At 38.8% G+C, this 17,305-nt stretch overlaps 1 protein-coding gene across 1 annotated transcript; it reads left to right on the top strand.

The window, feature by feature from the left end:
* The first annotated feature begins 561 nt into the window (after nucleotides 1-561).
* Nucleotides 562-17,174, top strand: MCMDC2 (minichromosome maintenance domain containing 2). The gene is made up of 14 exons (XM_054019004.1): nucleotides 562-744; nucleotides 873-1,003; nucleotides 1,097-1,156; nucleotides 1,511-1,706; nucleotides 3,303-3,425; nucleotides 3,565-3,672; nucleotides 5,695-5,823; nucleotides 7,574-7,811; nucleotides 10,107-10,312; nucleotides 11,335-11,501; nucleotides 11,948-12,124; nucleotides 13,897-14,039; nucleotides 15,452-15,561; nucleotides 16,587-17,174. The coding sequence occupies exons 1-14, from the start codon at nucleotides 645-647 to the stop codon at nucleotides 16,751-16,753; spliced, it is 2,055 nt and encodes a 684-aa protein (XP_053874979.1). The 5' UTR covers nucleotides 562-644; the 3' UTR covers nucleotides 16,754-17,174.
* The last annotated feature ends 131 nt before the right edge of the window (nucleotides 17,175-17,305 follow it).

Below are 17,305 nucleotides of genomic sequence, written 5' to 3'. Positions count from 1 at the left end.
AAGAATGGGACACTTTTCTGGGTCTCCAAGTTCTAAAAGTCACAAAATAGTTCATTGTCGCAAAATACTGGAACATTATTATTAGAAAAATTACAGTAACAACATAATACTGTATTTCTTTGTGAGCAAGGGATTTTCCATTTTGAAGGGGAAGTCAGACAAAAATATTTCTGAAAGTTACATTGTTTGTAATGTTATAGAAGGCAATATTTGTCTTTGCTTAGTTTCTTGGCACCTGGTTTCACTTTTGACAGGTATGATGTCTTTATTATATATAAAAAAAAGAAGAACAGGAGTACTTGTGGCACCTTAGAGACTAACAAATTTATTAGAGCATAAGCTTTCGTGGACTACAGCCCACTTCTTCGGATGCATATGCATCCGAAGAAGTGGGCTGTAGTCCACGAAAGCTTATGCTCTAATAAATTTGTTAGTCTCTAAGGTGCCACAAGTACTCCTGTTCTTCTTTTTGCGGATACAGACTAACACGGCTGTTACTCTGAAACTTTTTATTATATATGTTTTATCCTTACTTATTTTATTATTACAGCATTCTTGAGCTCTGACTCTAATTCTACCACCTATGATTTATATTAATATATTCTAACATTTTGATAAAAGAGAGCATAGAACTTCATTGGAAGATGAGACCAGATCTTCTGAGAATGAAAGAGGTTGCCCTTATTTACCTTGATAGGAGTGGTGGCCTTCAGAAATTTGTGGACGATTGCAAACGATATAATGGTACTGTTTGTTCAGTAAACCTTCTATTAATATTGACAGACCAAACAAAGTTAGTTTAAAGAAAAATATACCTTATTTCTATATTTTGTGCTCTGAGACACTTGCATATTGACTCTCTGCTCTTACAGACTCAAAGCAAAGTTATGCTGTTTATCGATTCATTATTTCGATAAATCCTTCTGATATTGCTGAGTTGGATGCAGCTCTTGGCAATCAGATTCTACACAAACCCATGAAAGCTGCACAGATTTTTCAGTCGGTAAGTGAATTTGTATGTTTACAGAGGCAGAAATGTATTCAACGTTTTAAACCAAATTTTTCTTTGCAAAATCATTTTATTTTTTAATTACAGGTCTGTTTCATAGCTATTAAAACACTGTCATTAATTGAACAATTACAGACAGAGGCCCAAGTGAGTTTAAACTTTTTACCAGCTTACATAAAAATAAAGTAATTTTCAAACAATATTAAGTTGTATTTAGCGATCTTTTTGGTGTTAATTTTTCAGTTTTAATTTTCACTTTCATTCAACAGTCCTATCAATCTAAAAAAAAATAGTTGGAACTTCTTACCCATGCATACTCTGGGTATGAGTAGGTGGATATATGTGACTATGAGCTATTTTCACCTTATTTGGCACGTCCCTGGAATATGTTTTTGTAACTATGGACCACATTGGGTTTTGTACATGAGCATTTGTCATTTATACTAAACATTTCAAATAAAAAAGATTTTTGTTTTAATGCAACCCTTTTTCTCTCATGAGATTAATATAGTGTTGAAACCAACACACTTGCCTCCTCTGCCAAGTTATGTTCTCAGCCTTTGTGAGTTTCCACTTGATTACATGTCTCAGAGATTTTATATGTCAGAGGGAATAGTGATTGCAATGGGAACTGTAACGAAATACACACAAGGAGCAAGATTCCTTTGTTCTGAGGAAACCTGTCCATTTTCTGAAGGTAAGAAAAAAAATGTAAAATGAGGAAAGTTCTAGACTCAAAAGATTCTCTGACTGATTAGCCCATTAACTCGAACTCATTATTTACATTAAAATCTAGACAAACTTGTCATTTTCCTGTATAGATTTGTATGTAATTTACTCAAGGGAACTGCATATCCAGGATGCATTTTGATGTAGTGAGAACATCACAACTTTCTGATTTATTCTGGTCAGTGGCCAGATTTACACTACAAAGCGTTGCCTGTATACCAGCAAACTCCCCCACACACACATCCCCTAAGTAGAGACATCTTATACCGGCAAGTTCTTTTGCCGATATAGCTTATAACAGTTCCCTGAACAAAATAAGCTCTACTAATTAAAGGACATTTTTGCCGGAAAACTATGTACACTAGGGGTTTTTGCCTGTATAAAAATGTTGTAAAGACTCATACCTTAACCAATGTTCTTATACCAGCAAAAGTTTCTAGTGAAGACCTGGCCAGTGTCAGACTCCTGCCTATACAGCAGGACTAGATTAGGATTGATTCCTTCACAGCAGTCTAGAACTTGTTAACTTTAATAACTTCTTTGATTTCTATGAGACTATTCTCCCCTGCATAAAATTACTCTGGTGCTAAAGCTTTTGCAGGATTAACCCCTAAAATTGTTTTTCACAATCATAGTGACTGTGAAGGTATAAAAGAGAAGCTAATTCCCAATGTTAGAATATTCATTTTAGAACACATTGTAATTATGTTTTTAATCAAGAAGACATATTTATAATAATAAACACAGAGACCTCATGTAGTTTTGAATGGAGCACATAGGGACATATCTCTCTGACTGCTTCTCACAAAACCAGGATAACACGATGAGGTTAAGAATCTGTAATAAGCAATTCTGCCATCCAGTGGTAAAACTACAACCCAGGGGTGGCCAAACTGTGGCTCACAAGCCACATGCGGCTCTTTTACCATTAAATGTGGCTCGCAAACCCCCCTCTCCATTCTCCGCCTACCAGACTGGGAGGGGGCTGCTTGGGACCTCTGCCGTGCAGTGGGGTGGGCGGGGGTAGGGGCTTCTGTCCAGCGGGGAGAGGGGTTTCAGGGCATCAGCCCTGCAGGACACACCTGCCGGGGCTTGGGGCTTCAACAGGAGTGGGGTTGAAGCTCTGAGTCCCAGCTCCCAGCAGGTGTGCCCCAGCTCTCAAACTTCTGATGATTGCTGTATGTGGCTCGGAGGGCCAGTACACCATAATTGTTGATTTTTATTTGGTGGCAGGGGGACAGACTCCCAAGTCATGAGAGAAACACAGAACATTCAATAAAGCTGTTCATCTTAAGAACAGAAAAATTCGACACTTGAGAACTCCTGATTCTCAATTCAATGCTTTACTCACTCTACCACTCTGGTTGGGGGATTAAAATGAAGGCTGTGTGCCATTTTTAAAGAGCCAGGAAATTTTCAGAGCTTATATTTGTTACCATATAGTAAACTGAAATAAACTGCATTTAAAACCAATTATATATTTTAAGTAAAGTCCATTACAAATTATTATGACTAAATGTGAAGAAATATTTGGCTGTATAGTCTATGTAATGCTTTCTATTAGGGTTTAATTATATAAGAGTGCATATCCCTGGAGCTACAGAGTCTGCAACAGTGAGGAATGATTTTGTATGCAGTTTATGTGCTTCACCACTGCGAGAAGACATGAAATTTAGAGTACTTGGTGGTAAGAATTATGTAGTTTTATTTTTAGTTCTAAATTATCTTTCTACTTTTGATACATTTTTATTTACTTAGTTTATTCTTTAAAGAGTAAAGTACCACTCTTAAGAAATATAACATTCTACACTTGTTTATTTTGTAAGATAAACAGCTAGTTGAAATGATAGATGCAAAAGCTCTGAGTGCTTTCCAAGGATATTCCAACAACAAACCACATTTCAGGATTCAGTCTTTTACAGTTTTCCTAAGAGGTGAGTAGGCTGTGTATTCATCTATCCTAATATAATGATAAAACTGAATGAGATCTATCTATTTAAACAGAAATGTTTTTGAAATGAATGGTATTCTGTAAAATGGCTTTTTAGTTGGAACAAATCCTTACAGTTTCCTGATATATTCATTTCTCTGGACAAAATGGTGAAAATACTGATAGTTTATATTTAGTTGATTATGTCATTTTTATTTGAAAAGGAATCCCGTGTTGTAAGCCAGGCAGTTAAAGACAACACATGTCAAAACATTGGTTCATTCATATTTATTTTGATGTGTTATTTATAGGGCCCTACCTAATTCATGGCCATGAAAAACACATCACAGATCATGAGATCTGGTCTTTTGTGTGCTTTTATCCTATACTATACTGATTTTACAGGGGAGACCAGAGTTTCTCAAATTGGGGGTCCTGACTGGGGGGGGGGGGGGTCACAAGGTTATTTTAGGGGAGATTGTGGAATTGCCACCCTTACTTCTGTGCTGCCTTCAGAGCTTGGTGGGCGGAGAGTGGTGGTTGTTGGCTGGGTGCCAAGCTCTGAAGGCAGTGCTCCACCAGTAGCAGCGCAGAAGTAAGGGTAGCAAATGCCATACCATGTCATCCTTACTTCTGTGCTGCTGCTGGCAGCAGCTCTTCCTTCAGAGCTGGACAGATGGAGAGCGGCGGCTGTTGGCTGGGAACCCAGCTCTGAAGGTTGCACCACTGTCTGCAGCAGCGCAAAAGTAAGGGTAGCAGTATCGCAACCCCCCACCCCTTACAATAACCTTGCGACCCCCCCCCCAACTCCTTTTTGGGTCAGGACCCCTACAATTACAACACCATGACATTTCAGATTTAAATAGCTGAAATCATAAAGTTTGCTATCCTTGGACCATGAAATTGACCAAAATGGACTGCGAATTTGGTAGGGCCCTAGTTATTTAATTAAAATGTCTTGGCCAGTTCAGCATTATCTCACTTTCTGTGTAACTTGTTTCTTCCTCCTTCCTCTGGTTATATTGTTTTGCAGTGGCTTAACATTTTTTGTAACATCCTTCCTCAATCTAGCCATTTTCCCTATTTTTTCATGATCTCTGGCTTCTGAGGTTTCTAACTTCCATTGCAAACAATACAGTATTTGGAATGTGAAAATTCAACTACAGGCTCCAAAAAACTAACCTTGTTTTATGACAAAATATTTTTGCAGTATTGTAACCCTTTTCCCCCATTTACTCCAAAATAACAAGCAACACAACTAAATAGTGATGTTGTATGTGTATTATTACAAAGTAAAGCCTTTGGGCTGAATCCTGTGAGGTAATGTGTGCCCTCAATTTCCATCGGCTTCAGTGGGCACTGACAGGACATAGCATCTCACAGCTCAGGCCCATACTAGGTTGCACGTAACTTACATTACAAACCTTACCAAAAACAGTACAGGTTTTGAATGGCATGAACAGAAATTTGAAGGTTTCCAAGTATGTTTTTGCATTTTTTTTAATCTATTTATTCTAGGTCCTTGCTTCTGAAGAAGCGTTCTATTTAAGCTTGAAAGCTTGTCTCTCTCACCAACATAAGTTGATCCAATAAAAGATATTACCTCACCAACCTTGTCTTTCTAATATTCTTTACTAAGGAATTTTGCCATCACATTTACTTGATAATAAATGATCATGAGAACACTGCAAATCTCAGAGCAGAGATCTGAGAGTACAAATATTCTCCTTTGTGTTTCAATTCAAAACTAACTGCATTATCCATTTTCTCAACAGAAAATCATCCAGTGGCTCGTCCCACTCACTTCCCTCACCTGCTGCCCTAAAATGTTATAAATTGTCTACATGCATAGTTCTATTTCCATTCTTTAAGGCTGCATTGAATCAAACTGTTGTGTGTGCTGCTTCCCCTAAATTATATTTTCTAATCTGAACCACTAGTTTAACATATAAAAATACTTTATAATCTTAAAGTTTTGGATTTTCTAATAAATCCCTATATTTCCATGTATATTTATTTTTTCTAGATGAATTGTCGAACAAAATGAAAATAGGAAACAGGTATAGGTTTATAGGAATTCCGGCTTGCATACAAAACTGCTCACAAGTTACAGTCTGTATAGAAGTCAACAGTATACAGCTCTGTAGTCCAGAAGGTAAGACAACTGTATAGTAAATTAAAATTACTAAAAATAGATATTTTTATTAGATCAAAGGCTTGGCAGTTAGTGCAGTCTGCTAGTACATGAGGATCCAGGTTTGGAAGCCACTTTGGTACTTTCAATCCAGTAATCTTGAGTATGGGCTTGTCCCAATTGGTTTTTTGCCATGATATTGCTGTCTCCCAAGAAACACACACAATACTATTGTCCACTTCTCTATTTAGGAAAGTGCAGGACATTATTTATTGATGTGCTTTTCCATTATCATCTTATTTCTAAGCTCGGCTTTTCATTAGAGGGTATTGTTTCAGTTCAGACCAATGGCAACTGCAATTGGATTTTGCCTCAGGCTTCCAGTCTCCAGCTGTGGCTTTTCTTGGTTGGAGACCTTTGTCTCACTACCTTCTAATGAGTATTTCCAGGCTGCACAGTCCTCTGCCTTCACTGTGTTATTCCCATCAGAGACAGGCTGCCCAAGCACATCTGCTTGCTTTCTCTTCAGAGATGGTTAACAGTGTGACTGCTCACCGTTGTAAGTTACCACACAGTTCTTTCTAAGTAAGTCTATTTTATTAAGATAAAAAGCATTACAGAGAAAACAATAAAAGAACCTATATGCATTCTAATAAGCTTACTAGAGGTCACTTCATCCCTAACATGCTCTCTGGCAGAGGCAGTCCTTCAATACCTCACCAAAGGGGTTTCCTTGTGGTTTCAAGTTCATCACAGCTTTAGCTCAGAACAAGCACACAGTCTTATGGGGCTTCAGTAGGCTGCATCCTTCCAATCCTCCCCTAAGGATTGGGGCCTGTCTGTTTGCTGGATCTGGAAGAAGGCACTGAGCCTGTTTAAAACCAGGCTATTTAACCAAAAATCTTTTCTTTTTCTGTTGGTCCCTGGAGAACCCAGTTTGAACTACTATATGAGGAACTTACCAGAGGGTAGCTTCACAGGGGCTAATAACTGAAGGAATTACATTACCTCTCCCTCCTCCTAGAGGAGTTACATACAACTCCACAATAATACATACAGAATTGCATTTTTAATACAATGGCCCCCAAAGGTATCAATCCTAACTCAGTAAGATTTAACTTAATTCAATAAAATTTACCTTAATTCCATAAAGTTTGTCCAGGATGATGCAAATATTGTCAGTCTGTCACAGGTATATTTAGATTGTATCTTAGGCCTTGGCTACACTTACCAGGTAGTTCGACGGCTGGAAATCGAAGTTCTGGGTTCGACTTATCGCGTCTAGTCTGGACGCGATAAGTCGAACCCGGAAGTGCTCGCCGTCGACTGCGGTACTCCAGCTCGGCGAGAGGAGTACCGCGGAGTCGACGGGGAAGCCTGCCTGCCGCGTGTGGACCAAGGTAAGTTCGAACTAAGGTACTTCGACTTCAGCTACGTTATTCACGTAGCTGAAGTTGCGTACCTTAGTTTGAATTGGGGGGGGTAGTGTAGACCAAGCCTTAGATGGCCATACAATTTCAATTCATGTACTCGCACTCTTACTCAGTATGTATTAGTGGACACAGTGTCCTTTACCTGTTTAATAATAGTAAAACTAACATTTTAAGCTGTTCACAAGTCTGAATTTTTGTTACGCTAAAATAAATTCCAAACATACCTTGTTTTTAATTATTTTTTTCTGATAATAGGATCTACCTAATGCTGATTTGTTTTAATTATATGAATTGCTCTGTTTAAAAGTGTTGATTAAGATATCCTTTGTTTATATTAGGTACTTCTGGTATCAGTGAGAATTTTAAGTATCTGCTCTCCTTGACTTCAAGTTCATGTTGGAGGTTTACAGCCATACTTGCCAACATCTTTGCTTCTCAAGTTGTCCCACCAGGCACTTACAATACTCTTAAACTGTCCATACTGTTGAGTCTAGTCCAGACATGTGACAGAGAGAGAGAGACAGCAGATTACCTGGATCTTTTGATTGTGACCAGTGACACCCTAATAGCAGATAGGTAAATTGACACCTGTATTTTTTTTACAAGTATATTTGACCTTAAATAAAAGATTTGCCAAGTTTTTATATAGAGAGGTTTGATATTTTCTCAAAAGGAAAACAGAGTTCACACTTTAAAGTGTATCCTGGGGTTTTACTCAGCAAAATAACTTTTTTTTTTAAATAAAGGTTTTACATTTTTGATTTCTGAACTCTCCTTTCCTTTGTCATTTGTGTGCAAGGTCTTCATTATTATACTGCTGAGAGGGAAACAAACTATGTGATGGTCACGTGGGGCATGTGCGATCTAGTGGCATTAACTGACCTGCTGCTTATGTCTATGGTGAAATTTAAGGCTTTGCTTTTAACGAGTAAAGCATTTAATGATCAATCTTCTAATTAACTTGCCGAATTTCTAACACCTCCCTGTTTAGCAGAGGCCTAACTATAGTCCTTCTGAAGTTGCTATTGAAAGGACTACAGTCTGTGGCTATAAAAGCAAAGATTTGCCCCTCTCAAGCTTTAAGTCACTCTGATATAGCACTTTAGTTTTTTCTAAACTAGCTATTTTGTCAAAAGTGTCACACTGTTGTGACCTCCAGTTCAGCTCCATCAGTGATTAACAAGGTCCAAATGGCTGCTGGTATTTTTATCACTGTGTTGTTTGGACTAGGGTTGCCAGGTGTCCAGTTTTTGACCAGAACAGCCGGTCGAAAAGGGACCCTGGCAGCTCCAATCAGCAGCGCTGACCTGGTTGGCAGGGCTAAGGCAGGCTCCCTGCCTGCCCTGACTCCACGTGGCTCCTGGATGCGACGGGCATATCCCTGCAGCCCCTGGGAGCAGATGTGATCAGGGAAGCGCCATATGCTTCCCCCGCCCCAAGCGTCGCCTCCACAGCTCCCATTGGCAGGGAACTGCGGCCAATAGGAGCGGTGGGGGCAGCACCTTCAGGTACGGGCAGTGCGCACCGTGCAGAGCTGGCTGGCCTTGGGTCCAGACATGGTGCCTGCTCCCAGGAGCTGTGCAGAGCAGAGCTGTGCCTTAGCACCGCTGCGCCACTGGCCAGGAGCTGCCTGAAGTAAAGGCTGTCTGGCCAGAGCCCACACCTCAATCTCTCCCTCAGGCCTTTACTATTTACAGTAACTTACAAAAATATATATATAATACAAAGTACCTTACAAATCTCATCTCAGATACTTATAGGTCCCCTTTATTGTAATATCTAAGCATCGCCCAATATTTAAATGGCTTTAATCCTCACAACACTCCTGTGAGGTAAGGAAGTACTATTATCCCCATTTTGCAGTTGGAGAATTGAGGCACAGAGAGACTAAGAACTAGACTGCTAAACTTATTTAGGTGCCTAAATACCTTTAAAAATCAGGGTGATAAGTGACTTGTCCAAAGTCACACAGGAAATTTTTGGCAGAGCACGAATTTGAACCTGGGTCTCCAACCAATACTCTAACCACTGGACCATCCTTCTTCTCAGCCTCTCCTGTCTCTCATGCTTTAGTATGCTGAGTTTTGCCTGGCTTGGATGCCATTAGACTGTCAAGATGGTGGCATCCTGCATCATATACATGTTATCACACCATGTCATTTATTAATACTGGGACAAAGCCCACCTCCACCATTTGCAAGCATGAGCAATGGAATCAATGTGGTTCCACTGCATGTGGGAGATAACGTTTGGGCTGACCACTCTGCATGCCCTAGAACACAGCTCAGTAGGGGAGGGCCCTGCACCCATGCCTCAGAGTCTTTGGGTCCACTATTGTGTAAATCCACACACCTGTCCCCGGTCACCATACATGAGGCAAAATGGTTAGTAGAGGCTTGATCCTGCACTCTTTAAAGTCAATGGTAAAACTTCTGTTGCCTTCAATGGGGCAGAATCAGGCACTAGCAATGTGGGAAGATAATTCAATCTCTCCTCTGACCCAATTCAGAATTTTGCCTTGTATGCTAGACCAATTTAAGAATATTAAATTAGAATACAGCTGGAAGTTATGCTTCTTCATGTAGTTAATGCTACTAGAAGGAAACTATTAAAGATAAATAGGAGCAACCATTTCAAATACTGCCCCTTTTGTGGTTGTGTATAAGAAACCCTGGGTTTTATCTTAGTATTCAGAAATATTTTATACTCCTATAAAATGATTTTAAAGTGCTCTACCTTATTCAAATGAAGTTCCAATGTGTGTGCTTTTAATACCGATTTTATAAATAAATTATTTTCCTTTTACAAAAACTAATTGTAACTACATTTTTTGCATGTGTTGCAAATTGCTGACAATTATTTTTATCCTAGGCTTTTGAATTACAGTGTTTGTCTTGTAGCCCGTGGCATACGGCACCCAGCATCTAATGACATTTTTCCTACTGTGTCCAAAGATAAGCATGGAACTGGAACTGCTAGCATTCAGGCATGCAGTGCTCTGCTGGCCAAAGGTGGTATCTGCTTCATAGGAGATTTGTTGTCACATAAAAAGGATAAACTTGAACTTCTGCAGTCAGGTAACCAGTACAAAGCCACTTTGCATACACTGAGCAATCAGAAGAGGGGAGAAATCAGTGCTAGAGGAGAGACAAGTAGAGCCAGGGCTAGACACTAGGAGAGATGGGACCACCAGACCTCGAGGAAGCTAGTTTCTACAATTTGTCCAGTGGCCTTTAAAGCCTAACTGCAACCCTACTCTCATGCACTCTTGACAGGGATGTTATAATTTCTCACTAATTGCTGAGAAAATCACCTTCTCTGTCATCAGAAAACCTCATATATGCCACAGATAGGGAGAAAAGTGAGTGGATATTAACTGGGGAAGAGTAGTGAGATTTTTACATGAATGGAGCTTAAAGCAAGGCATGATAGGATCACAGACTTACTAGGGCAGAAGAGGTACCTACTACATTAACTACTTAAATTATAGAAAACTAGCTTATGCAGGATACAAGTCCTGGCAATGGAGAGCCCTCAAATTATATTTAGGAGTTCATGCAAGCACATTTTAGCATGGCATGGCAAGTTTTAGAGAGAGAGCCTGTTTTTGAAGATGGAGCACTCCTTTGTCTGTATCACAGCTATAGTAGTTTAAACAAAGCAAAACAACATAACCCTCTCTGTGTTTTAATTTACGTACAGACCAAGGGTGGCATCTTAGCGCCAGTTAGTTTACCAATAGACTGCAGCGTTACATGGTGTTGTATACACCTAGCTAACTGAATTGGTTTTATGTAAGTGAAAGTTTTTGCAAAGAGGACTAGATGGCATATTCTTTCCACAGGGATATGAAAATCTTTAGCTGGAGAGCACAAAGGTTCTTGGATGCATAAGCATTTTCTCCACCCCCCTGCACTAAATGCATTATGATTACTTTTACATTTTTGCATCAGTTACTTTGAAGAGATCCTTACTTTTCCATAAAAACTAAGTGCAGTATGTAATTGGAATTATCCTCAGACCCTATAACTAGTATTGGAGATTTAATGTTACATTACAGTAGTTTAATTTAAGTAACATGTATTGTTTGACCTGATAGTGCTGGAGAGCAGAACCACTACAGTATTTATTCCTGGAAAGAAGTATGGAGAAGATGTTGACCAGCAAGTTATCCTTCCAATTCAGACCAGTTTCTGGACTTTTGTAGATGAGGATTTGTCATCCAAAACATATGTACAAAAGGATAATACTCTAATTGGCAAGTTGGTAAGACATATACTTTGTTATGGCAAAGTTATGTAACAAGTCTGGAGATGTAGACAATTCTACATGTAAAACAATGGAGACCAACACAAAGAGGTGACATCTCCACACAAGCCACAGTGAAGTCACTTTAAAGCCCATATCCTCTAAAAACAGACCAGCTTTTCTAAACATGAAGCCTTTGTTTATTCAAGGGTTTTATGTTGCTCCTACAGCCTCTGAACAAACAGGATTGTAGAGTGTGCACATGTGTGACATTGGACTACCCTATTTCCCCCCCCACAATAGTAATTTCACTCAAAATACCTTTGCACTTGCACACCTATCAGAGAGGGCTAGAGCCTGTCATTTTCTGTACAGTATACTCAGAAGTAAATTGATTTTTTTCTATTTGAAAAATAAGCAGTTGAGCTTTTCAGTCATATTGCTTTGGGTTTTATTCTGTTTAGGACTTGAGATCAATAGCAGCTAACCTTATAGATGCTTTTGGGCTTTTGATACACTGCAATGAATTTTCTTGCCAACGAGCTCTTCCTCTTCTGGATCACATCATGAAAAAAGCCATTGATGCAGAAGAAGTACCTTATACCATCTCCCAGCAGTTCAGAACACAAGATTATGAAGAGGTAACTAGCTGTAGTTCAGAACAAAATTGTATTTTATAATTTAACTCTATTACTTGGCATGATGTGATTTTCCTGAGATGACTTGTATACTTCCAGCCATGCAGATATTCACTTACGATTCCATGCCCCCTTGTGGTCTCACTGAAGTCAATGAGTTTTGCCATTATTTTCACTGATAAAATCAATTTCCCCATCTATAAGTTAGTGGGTGTTTTCTGAAAATTTATCTAGTGGGGATAACACCCTCTTTGTATCTGTTCCACAAACCACCACCTCAGGACTTAATACTACAACAAAAGATTTAATCATGTTATTTCCAGAAGAACCACTTTCTGAGGGCACAGGGATGTGTGTACCTCTTCCAGGAAGGAGAATGCAGGTATATATTAGTGGAGTATAAGCAAAACACTAGTGATCATTTAATACTTTTTTAAAAATGGAAAACAAAAAAGGCTGACTTATTAAAATTCACAGCAGCCTAATTGTGCAGGATGGACAATATACTTATTGAATGGAACATGGTCCAACTCCATAGTGACCTGATGCACATTTGATACTAATACAATATTCATGTTCCTCCACCACTCAAGGCACTTCAAAACGTAAAACTTTAATTGCAATTAATCTGATTTCACCCTAAATCACAGTAAGAAAATGTCTATTAGCAGGAAAAATAGCATCTTTCAAAAAGTAATGGATATGCTGACAAGCAACTTCATTTTGTATCTTCTATGTATCAGGTTGCTTTTTGGGAGTTCTACACTAATTTTTAAACACTACGGACATCACTGGCTACCACTGCCATCAGGAGGTACACAGCTCCTTTGTTGTTCAGTCAGAGATTCTAGTGATAGCAGATGCTCAGTAAATAAGTTCAACCGGCCACTGTCTGGCTGACAGCTAGTACTTAAAATTTAAACTAGAGGTAATCTGACTGTCCAGTGCAACGAAATCTGCAACAGGTATCCCAAGATAGTGACCAATAATATGGGGAACTATTTTTAAATCAATTTTTGATTAACTATTATTTGCATTCAAGGGGATAGAAATTGGGTTTTAGAAGTTTAACCCTGAAACATCATCCAAATTCAGATCTGGTACAAGCAAGTTCATTTCCAGTGACCTCACCCCCAGCCACCACAACTGATTTTGGCCCAGAGTTTCATAATTATAGGCTAACAAACTAAACATGCACAACTAATGTCCTAAAATACATGTATAGATTAAAAATAAGGATAGCATGCAAATTTGAGCATTGACAGTAACAAAACTCTTATGTTCAGTGTTCTAAACCCTTCTCATACTAAAATTAATGTGTTTTGTATACATTTGAAGTAATTTATATACTCCTTTTAAGAGCCAAATTATTAAACTCCATTTGTTTGCTTAGTTTTTGAAGCAATAGTGTTGGTAAATGTAATTTTTTAAAAAGTAGATCTCCAGTATGCAGTGTGGACAAGATTAGAAGCTATTAGTATAGTGTATGTTTATTTCAGTACACTAGAGAATATTTATTTAAAATGATTGAGGGAGTTTCTAGCATATTTGTTTAAATTTACTAGATTAGTGAACAAATGACTTGTTTCTACACCTGAGACATAGCCATATTGCTGTATAAATGGTCATAATCCTTTCTAAAAATTGTGTTAATATGGAAAATATTGTCTAGATATATTAATACTATGCAACTGATGTTATGAATAGCAAAATGACCTTTGGGTGTAAGTTTTCAACAGTATTCCTTAAATATTTAAAATGTATGCTGTTTTTAGCTTATTGTATTTGCTAAGAATTTGCAAGTAGAACTCAGTTCAGAAGCAGAAAGACTCATTCATGGCTACTACCTAGCAAGTCGCAGAGTCAGAACAGATTCTATTCATGGATCAAAACTATCAACATCTGCACTGAAAATCCTGTACGTTTTAATTTTCCTAATTAAATTGCTTAACTTCTTCATGCCTCAAATTCTTCATCTGTAAAAATGGTACTAGTGCTTGCCTACTTGAGAGTTGAGGCTTTTTTTTAAGTTATTAAATAAAAACATGGAGATCTTTGGATACAAGATCCTTCAAGTTTTCAGTCTAGGGCAGGGGGCCACATCTGAGTGTGGAAATTGTACAGCAGGCCATGAATGCTCACAAAATTGGGGGTTGGGATGTGGAAGGGGGTGAGGGCTCTGAGGTGGGGCTAGAAATGAGAAGTTCAGGGTATGGGAGGGGGCTCTGGACTGGGGCAGGGGGTTGGGTTGGGTGAGGGCTCCAGCTGGGGGCGTGGGCTCTGGGATGGGGCTGGATGAGGGGTTGGGGAGGAGGAGAGTGCTCTGGGCTGGGACCGAGGGGCTCAGAGGGCAGAAGGGGGATTAGGGCAGGGGTGCAGGAGGGGCTCACAGGTGCAGGCTCCAGTGGCACTTAGCTCAAGCAAATTGCAGAAGCAGCGATGTGTCCCCCCTCCAGCTCCTACGCGGAGGCGCAGCCAGGCAGCTCCACACACTGCCCCATCCGCAGGTGCCGCACCTGCAGCTCCCATTGGCCAGGAACCCCGGCCAATGGGAGTTGCACAGGTGGCACTTAGGGGCAGCCAGGGGGCTCCGCCTGCTGCTCCTGCCCCAAGTGTAGGAGCCAGAGGTGGGACATGTCACTGCTTCCAGGAAACGCGTGGAACCAGGTAAGCCCCGGACCCTGCTCCCCAGCAAGAGCCAGATTAAAACATCTGAAGGGCTGGTTGTAGACCCTGGGCTATAGTTTGCCCCTCCCCGGTCTAGGTCCTGTACAGTAGTTTACATAGTATTTATAGTTGTAGGATGTTCAGAGTTCCTGAATTTATCTTGGAATATCTCCAGAAATCTCTATTTGAATAAACTTATTTGCTCATTTGCCAGGCATGAAAAATAATGGCTATTTAAAAGCCAAACCTCACCATTAAAATAATTAGCACTGAAACAAATTACAAAAATAAAGAAATTGAGTTGATTGTTGCAGTATCCTGAATTCCTTAGTGCTTGAGCAATGCAATAATTATAGTCCCCTACTAGTTTCATGAGGGAGTTGTATAACATTTATTCTCAGACTATTGTGGGACAAGTGATGCACAAAATAGTTGTGTACATATTTGGCTGTGATAGAACAAACAGTATGTAACTTAGCTCACTTGAAATCATTTGAGTACCCCCCCAGTGTATTTAAATCTATAAAATTTGGGTATGGTATGGAAAATAAACTATAGGGGTGCTACTGATTGCCACTATAGTTAGCTTTTTATGTAGTCAGTGCATACACATGTATTTTATGTAATATACTTTTCCGAGACCCTGGCGTTTTTGTCTTTTAGGGTTTCATTGTCTAAAGCACACACTAAACTGAGTTTAAGGAAGAAAGTACTTGAGGAAGATGTATTGATTGCTGTTTTGTTATTTGAATCATCTCTCACTTTAAAACATGGTAAAAATAATTATGTTTTAACTGACTGGTCATTTGTTAGTCGAGTATTAGGTCTAAATGTGTAGATAGGTAATTTTTAACATTAAATATAAAGTAATATAAACACAATTAAACTAGATCAAAGATGCAATCAAGTTTGAATTAAGGCATCTCAAATTTGGATATAAATATCTGTGTTTTCTTAGTTAAAGCACCATTTCCATGCTAAGAGTAAAGTAGCAAAGTTGACTTGATAGGGACAGAATGCTAAAGAGCAAAACACCACTCTGAGAAGCAAGAATTATTTTGGCTGTAGCTGGCTTCTCGGACATTTACAGCTTTCCTCGTACTCATTTCCTTATTAGAAGACTGGATCTACCAAAGAATCTAGATACCATTAATATGGCAGGAGCTTAATATTGATTAATTCAAATTTATGGCATAGCATTACATTTCAAAGGCAATAAGCACCAACCGTTTTAGACTTAAATCAATTTTTCTTCTCTATATTAATAAGTTATAACAGTAAAGGGTGATAATCGCAATTTTTTTTTTTTTTTTTTTTAAAAACCACACAAACAAGATCTGATATATTATAAGGTTAGGAAAAATTCCTTCTCACCTGGGAATTTCCTGTCATGAGCCCTGATCCTGCAATGAGCTCCCTGCAGATCCCTCTGGCAGTAGAACTCATTAAAGGATCTGAGTGTCAGAACCTACACGTGCAAGAGCTTAATGGAGTATCTTACCTGCCTCTTGGAATTTCAAGACAGATTGCTGTTGAGCTGAACCAAATTCAAACCAGAAGTGTAAATCTCATATCCAATACCAAATCCCCAGGAGTATTTTTTTTTTTTTAAAAATAGAGAGAGAAAATTTGAGAATGAGGTAGAAATATTACTTTATAAGATGTGGTTAATGTTCATTTCATAAGTCATCCTTTCAAATATCACTAAGATGAAGCAGAACAGTTGGCCAAGAGGATTTTCCAGGAACGTATGGAATCTATTAACATAACATTTTCAATTCAATTCTTCTTTGTGTAGGTGCCTCTGTATTTTGTGTGGCTCCAAATGCAGTGTTTCCATTTGACCTCATTGATGAAAACTCTCTGCAGCAAAGAGATGTTTATCTGATGCAGTGCCATCAGCAACTGTTACAGTTTATTGCCACATATGGCCCTGGAACACACGTTACCACTAGTGAAGAATAAAGACCCCATTCTGAAAACAGAGCTTGTTCCTATTTCATCATAAAGTTGGGATTTTTTTGGGAAAATGTAAACAAATTTAATAAGTTTTAGAGTATTGCTACTGCAAAATGTATATGAAAGTTGATGTTTTATGAAATTGCTACTCCTACGAATAAGCCAACTCGAAATTAAACGATATTGCACATTAAGTTTCTCAGACTTAGCATATCACTAGACTGGTGGCTTCTCAAAGCTGTGACCTCTAAAGATAAGATGACCCAGAGAAGAAAAGCAAAGCACCATACTCATGCTGCTGTAAATACTAAGTAGGTGACAATGCTCACACCCCCACAACTATTAAAATGTACCCAGGGAATGGTAGTGAAAAACTTATATTGGGAATAAGAGGAAAACAAAAGTTTAAATAAAAATGGTTTAAAAAATAACCAATGCTGTCAAATGGCTTATAAACTAAAAGGTAGTTTGTAGAACAATTTATTCAGAGTCTAGTGATTAAACTTTACCAACTTTGTCTGCATTCTGTGGGCTTTTTTGCTGCTGCAATTCAACGAC

The sequence above is a fragment of the Malaclemys terrapin genome, chromosome 2, assembly GCF_027887155.1.
Source record: "Malaclemys terrapin pileata isolate rMalTer1 chromosome 2, rMalTer1.hap1, whole genome shotgun sequence".
Lineage (NCBI taxonomy): Eukaryota > Metazoa > Chordata > Testudines > Emydidae > Malaclemys > Malaclemys terrapin.
Note: the sequence above shows the minus strand (reverse complement) of the source record. Positions and strands in the feature narration are given on the sequence as shown.